Source organism: Telmatherina bonti, assembly GCF_933228915.1.
Source record: "Telmatherina bonti genome assembly, chromosome: 12".
Lineage (NCBI taxonomy): Eukaryota > Metazoa > Chordata > Actinopteri > Atheriniformes > Telmatherinidae > Telmatherina > Telmatherina bonti.
Genome location: NC_136610.1, coordinates 16,532,412 through 16,539,076, shown reverse-complemented (window position 1 = coordinate 16,539,076; position 6,665 = coordinate 16,532,412). Strand labels below are relative to the sequence as shown.

General features: G+C 40.4%; 1 protein-coding gene across 1 annotated transcript; it reads left to right on the top strand.

Annotated features, from left to right (window-relative positions):
- The first annotated feature begins 2,513 nt into the window (after positions 1–2,513).
- On the top strand, positions 2,514–5,968 carry pitx2 (paired-like homeodomain 2). The gene is made up of 3 exons (XM_079250296.1): positions 2,514–2,951; positions 3,416–3,615; positions 4,473–5,968. The coding sequence occupies exons 1-3, from the start codon at positions 2,768–2,770 to the stop codon at positions 5,028–5,030; spliced, it is 942 nt and encodes a 313-aa protein (XP_079106422.1). The 5' UTR covers positions 2,514–2,767; the 3' UTR covers positions 5,031–5,968.
- The last annotated feature ends 697 nt before the right edge of the window (positions 5,969–6,665 follow it).

The following is a 6,665-nucleotide window of genomic DNA, read 5'->3' as shown; positions in this document are numbered from 1 at the left end:
GGCCGCTCTGCACGGTTTACATAAATGAAGCTGCTGAAAATGTGGCCATGTACGACCCCTTATCTTTCATTTTACATTTACTTGGATTTATTACAACAAAGCAGACGCCTCAATGCGCATCCTATAGCCAGTACTTCTCCAATATCCAGCATTGGCATCAATGATCATGTTCAAAATTACACCCTTTAAAACCTACATAGCACTGAATAAGGGCAATTAATTATTCTCTAATGTGATGGGGAGGAAATTACATCAGCTCTTGTTAGAGTATTAAACGAATAACCAATAACTCTGTCTCATTAAGTCGACATTTACGGTTCAGTATGACTGAGCACAGCTCCATGGCTGCAGGATGTGAACAGTCATTGATTAAGAATAATAACCCAAATCTGAACTGGTTGAGCAGGAAGCTGCTAAACACAGACTCACCAACGTCAACTGTGCTGCTGTAATATATGCAGCGCTTGTTGGATTGGCTCCGGGGAAAACTAAATGTATAATGAAAGCCCATTCGTGAGGAGGAATATACTAATGGAGGAATCTGATGTCTCCTTAATCCTATGTAAAAAGCCTTGTCGTCTCCCCCCTATATTGACTGAATTGCTAATTAATGGCCCTCTATGGCGGAGGCCTATTGCACGCAGTAATCCGCAGAAGAGAGATAAAGCATTCTGGGGGTAGAAATGAAGAAGAAACCGATAATCCACTTCAAGTTTAGTATTACAATACGCCTGGAAGAAAAGAGAGCAACAGATTGTTCAATGTTTGGCATAAAGATAATAATACCATTATCGAATAAATGTTTCTGATACCATATTATGCCATTATTCTTCATCTTATTTAAAACTAGGTGTCATATTTTGTATGTTTCACTCCCACTCATGTTTGAAGGTAAATAATTCATTCTTGTTTAGAACTGGAATAATAGCTTGATCCATATAAACCCACTCTTCTTGATTCGCGATTGTCCTCCGTGAGAGGTGACTGCTGTGTGTTTATCCCTACATGTGGCGTGTACGTGTATGTGTGTGTGTGTGTGTGTGTGTGTGTGTGATGCTCACAGTCCATGGTCTGCTGGTATTTATATATGAGGGGTTTTCACGGGATTAGCCAAGTCACTTCTTAACTGCGCCAAGTCCAAATGCTCGGGCTGAGTGGACGTCCTCCCGGCCACGTGGACGTGCGCTTTTGAAGATGAATGTGGTGATGAGTTCAGATATATGCGTTCATTTGTGTCCTAATTAGTCCCCTCATTCTCAAAAGTAGCCTTTCTTTGTTAAGAAATGTTTTGTTTTCCTTCATACTTCACGGTCTTTGGGGAGTTTCTTTCTCCCCCTCAGATTCCAAGTCATCTTTTTAGAATTTAAAAAAAAAAACGGGAAATGAGCGTTTTATCAGAGTAAGATTATTGATCATAACTATTTTTAACAATTAAAATCTTATTAACAGTGTTTTGGAAACACCTTGAGTGTCCAACCGCAAAGTGTGGAAGTAATATGTCTTCAATAAGTCCTGAGTCTGTGTGTGGTGAACTGTAGGTGTGTGTGGCTGATGACGGTGAGGCTGATTTAACAAATACGTGAACTTTAACACCGGGGAGGTCAAGAGGATTGCTTCTTTTGACAACTAGTAGGACTGATGCCTGCGTTTCTGAACGCAGAGAAACTGTGCGGATGTCTCACACTTTAAGTCAGTTTGGCCAAGTTTTTTAGACTTCTATATTAATTTAACTTTTTTTTTTTTTTTTTTTTTTAGAATAAGCTACTCTGACTCTTTCTGTCCCATCATGCCTTACGTTTGTTTTAACTCTACAAGTGGCATGGCTTCTATTTCTCTCTCTCTCTCTCTTCATACATAGTATGCGTATTTGTCAGCGCCAGTTGACAAGTGGCGCACTCGCAGACTTTGGAGCGGACTGGCGCATGGCGCAGCACCACTTTATTTTAAATTACCTTTTGTTTGCCCTTTCATGGGATCTTTTGTGGTGTAGAAGATGTTTGTGTTTGACATTCAGCGTGAATCTATTTTCTTTGTGCTTTCAATACAATCCTCTCGGTGTCTGCATGGCTTTCTCCTCTGAGCCGCAGAGTAAACTGCAGTGACAGAACCCGCGAGAGTGCTTAGGTATCAATAGCACTTCATCGCTTTACTGGGCCACTGGATCTGTCTCGTAAAATGAGGCCAAACTGTGTTATTTTCATTTTTTATTTGGTCTTGGGCTGCTGCGCAACGCCCCGGGTACACGGTGCGTCCCATCTCTCTTTACATGCTTTTATTTGGAACAGGAAAAATAAGCGCCAGCCCCGGCATAAATACACTGGCAGACATATCTGGTTTCTGCAGGCTCCGGTTGGTTGGGCACACCGTCACATCCACATGGATGTGCCTGTCAGAGAGAATATGGGCGGGCGCAAAACGGTGACGTGGTGCTCTGGAGATAGGCGCAGTTGGATAGACAGTGAACAGGCAACAGCTGAAATGAGCAGTGAGCGGTGTAGTGTGTGTAAGCCTCTGGATCTAATATCATCTACCTGTCCTTGTCACTCTGACAGTCAGCCAAAGGTGGCCCCAGTTTTCCACCGATGTTATGGCAAAGCTCAATGGCCTATTTTAAAGCGTTCTCCAATTTAATCAGAAAGACGGCTCCATCTCAGCCACAGGAGGAACTGCGCTGTGCGTTTTTTGGACAGCTGAACACATTCCACAGTCGGACTTTCCGCTTGTCTTTCCTCTGCTTGAAGCTTGTGCGATCGATTTGTTTTTACCGATGAACTCTATGAGGGATTCATTAAACATTGACCATCATCATCTAACAGGGAATAAACTTGCCTCCACACACCACACGGCTCTGGCGATGGCTTCTAGTTTACAGCCGCTGCAACGGTCTGTGGACTCTAAGCACCGGTTAGAGGTGCACACTGTGTCGGACACATCGAGCCCAGAGTCTGTCGGTAAGAACCGTATGTGGCACAGATGCTCCATGCCAAGCATCTTGTTTTCAAATAATAGATGTTGATGGCCCTCATCGGTCAGGGAGATGGGATGTTTGCATGCATGCATGCAAAAAAAACAAAACAAAAAAAACAAACAAACAAAAAAAAAAACTGCGTCTGCGGTTGTCATTTTATTAGCAGGTTTGTCTGGACGTTATGTGTGTGTGTGTGTGTGTGTGTGCTAGTGAAAAGTTTCAGCTATGTGAAATGAAAGATTGATTATCTTGTCAGTGTCTTGATTTTTTTAAAAGTGCGCTAACATCTCGTAAAATAGAGTGAAGCACAAAAGCCCCGGAATAACTTACTTTATTTGATTAATCACAGTGGTTTAGCTCAGATTTCCCACAGGGGTCAATAGTCGGTATTATATTTTATTCATGTCTGTCAGATCCTGGATTTAGTTTCTAACTTTCTTTTAACAGAAAAGGAGAAAATACAGAATAAAAACGATGACTCCTCAGACGACCCTTCCAAAAAGAAGAGACAGCGGAGGCAGAGGACTCATTTCACCAGCCAGCAGCTGCAGGAACTGGAGGCCACTTTCCAGCGGAACCGCTACCCGGACATGAGTACGCGGGAGGAGATAGCCGTGTGGACCAACCTCACTGAGGCCAGAGTCAGGGTGAGTATTCTCCTGGGTTTAAACAAAAGTTGATATGTTTATAATTTCGGATCATCTATGCCAATTGTCCGATTTATCCTCTAAATACGCAGAGTTTCAATCGAATTACGCACAGACGGAAAACTTTTACGCAGGCCTGAAATTTAATTAAAACAACGCCAGACTATTTTTTTGTGAAAGAAAAATAATCAGTCTTGTTAAAATAAACTGCTGGTGAAAACAATTTTTAATTAAAGGTTATCAGTTCATCTGTAAGGCTTAATATAATTCCGAGCACACCATGCTAATCTCTTTTATCCTATCCAGTTGTTTATATGTGGATATTATAACCTTTTGTTTGTATTAAAGAAAAAAAAAAAATATGTATTAATTAAGTGTAATTAAATAGCATTTAAACTGTTAACAGTTAAATCTATTGACATTAGTCAATGACAGATACCAGTCGTGTTCTTCTGTTCGTGTGAAAGAGGTGCAAAGCTTGTATTTTGCGACTGTCACCCTGGCGTTGTGTGACGGGTTCAGTGTGTTTGCGAAAGCATGCAGCGGAATACACATCCTCTCCACATCAAGATGTTCCACTGAGACCGTACTGTGTATTCTCCTCCGATAAAGACGGAGGGGTTGTCTGACAGAAGGAGAAATGTTAATAGTTATTTATTTTAATTTTTTTAATGGGAGAAAATAGCTGTATATATAAAAAGATTTTACTGTTGGATTTATAACAAAAAAAGACAGTTGGACCTGACTTTTAAATGTGTTAAATTGTAATTACTTAGTTGTTTTATAACTGTTTTATACGCTAAACGCATTTTATTTTTTTCTACTTTTTTTTTTTTTTTTTTTTTTTTGCCCTCCAGGTTTGGTTTAAGAACCGACGAGCCAAGTGGAGGAAACGGGAACGAAACCAGCAAGCCGAGCTTTGCAAGAATGGATTCGGCCCGCAGTTTAATGGACTCATGCAGCCCTATGACGACATGTACCCCAGCTACACGTACAATAACTGGGCCGCCAAGGGTCTCACGTCCGCCTCTTTATCCACAAAAAGTTTCCCCTTCTTCAACTCAATGAATGTCAACCCTTTATCCTCGCAGACCATGTTCTCGCCGCCCAACTCCATATCCTCCATGACGTCCAGCATGGTGCCATCGGCCGTGACCGGTGTGCCGGGATCCAGCCTCAATAGCCTCAATAACTTAAACAACCTCAGTAACCCGTCTCTCAACTCTGGGGTGCCCACGCCGGCGTGTCCCTACGCGCCTCCGACCCCTCCTTACGTGTACAGGGACACTTGTAACTCCAGCCTGGCCAGCCTGAGACTGAAAGCCAAGCAGCACTCGAGTTTTGGATACGCCAGCGTGCAGAATCCGGCCACCAATTTGAGCGCTTGCCAATACGCCGTGGACAGACCAGTCTAATACCTACCTGCACTGCAAAAAATAACCATCTTAGCAAGATTGTAGAGGCTGCAAGTGACGCTTTAAGTTATATTTTTCAGAGTTAAATAAGTAATGAAACCTGGTGGTGAGATCATTTTTACGATTTTTCCACAAATATACAAATTTCTTGGTCATCTGGCATCTTCTTGATCCAGTTGGATATTTATTATTCTGTCTCCGGAAGGCACTGCCAGATGTACCGTGACAGGATTCCAATTATTACAGGAATTAGGTGAGATCACTGATCATTTTCATATTTTTTTCAGAAAAAAAACATGATTTTCAGGGTGGTTATGAAACCAAATGGTTTGTTATGGTGGTCATTTTTTGCAGTGTGTGGGTAATCACAAACAGCCGTCCACAGGAACAAAAGACTACTACAACTACTTTTTCATGGGTTTTTTTTTCCTAAAAAAGAAAAAAGGGCACTAAGACTGAACCACTGAAACAAGCTCATCTCCAAAACCGGAGTCAAACTGAAACGGGAGTTTTTTTTTTGTTTGTTTATTCACTTTTGATGAGTCCAGGCCTGCTTCACACATGCACCTCTGCAAAAATAGGCCTGTTTTCACTTTTCTTTTCTTTTTTTTCCTGATGGATTCTGGACGTTAACTGATGACTGAAAAGGTTGTATATATATATTTGAATTATCATCACCTGTTTGTCGAGGCGAATGCGCTATAACCCTCCAGTCCTCTCCAGGTTCAACTTATCAACGCATGTGGAAAAAAAAGAAAGAAAAAAAATCCCTAAAAGGAATCATGTTTTGCTTGCAAACAAAAAGGGAATGTACATACTAAAACGCACCATGTTGTGTGTTTCTAACATATTATAAATTTATTATTAATGTCTGTGTGAATATCGATTTAGAATAGCTATTCTGGATTTTAAAACAAAAAAAAAGTATCCAAAAATGTTCCTGCAACATTTTTTTTCTCTCTCTCTTTTTTTTTTTTTTTTTTTTTTTTTTTTTTTTTGCTCTGTGTATAGTATTTGGTACGGAATTATGTTTGTTTTTTCCAACATCCAAAAAATATTGTGTTTTATTTAATGGAAGTAAATATATTGTTCAAAAACATTCTGCTGGGAGATTTTTTTTATTGAATCTTTGTGCAAGAAGTCTTTTAGTGGAGTGCAAAGCAATGACAGTCTGTCTATAGCCTTTCGATTATGCGAGGCGCTTGTGCGACTAATCTATAGAGGAAAACAATGGGCCGCTCCAATACACATAGCACCGAGATGCTCCGTCAGATTAACTGCTGAATACATGTCTGCCCGCTCAGCCGAGCCTGGTCACTGGTGCTTGAAATAACACAGGAATCAACAAAAAAAAAAAAAAAAAAAAAAAAAAAAAAAAAAAAAAAAAGAAGAAGAAGAAGAAGCTGGACCACACAACAAATCCAAGTCCATTAGGTTTTGTTTTTGTTGTTCTCTTTTTTTTCTTCCCTAGAGGTGATCTGAGGAAAAATTTCTGATGTGGATTATGGGATTTTGCCACAATGCACAGCTTTAACTAGTGATCTTTTAGTTTTGAAGATGTGTTAAACATTTTCAGTAATGTGCTGCAACAGAGTCGTGCTTTCTTTAGCTTTTATGTACACATTGTGATAGTAT

What these genes read in the sequence shown, in the direction of transcription:
- pitx2 (XM_079250296.1), top strand. Translation starts at nt 2,768, where the DNA reads ATGAACTCTATGAGGGATTCATTAAACATTGACCATCATCATCTAACA. An exon ending in ATCGAGCCCAGAGTCTGTCG is followed by an intron (nt 2,952 to 3,415) that starts GTAAGAACCGTA and finishes TTCTTTTAACAG; the next exon opens with AAAAGGAGAAAATACAGAAT. An exon ending in TCACTGAGGCCAGAGTCAGG is followed by an intron (nt 3,616 to 4,472) that starts GTGAGTATTCTC and finishes TTTGCCCTCCAG; the next exon opens with GTTTGGTTTAAGAACCGACG.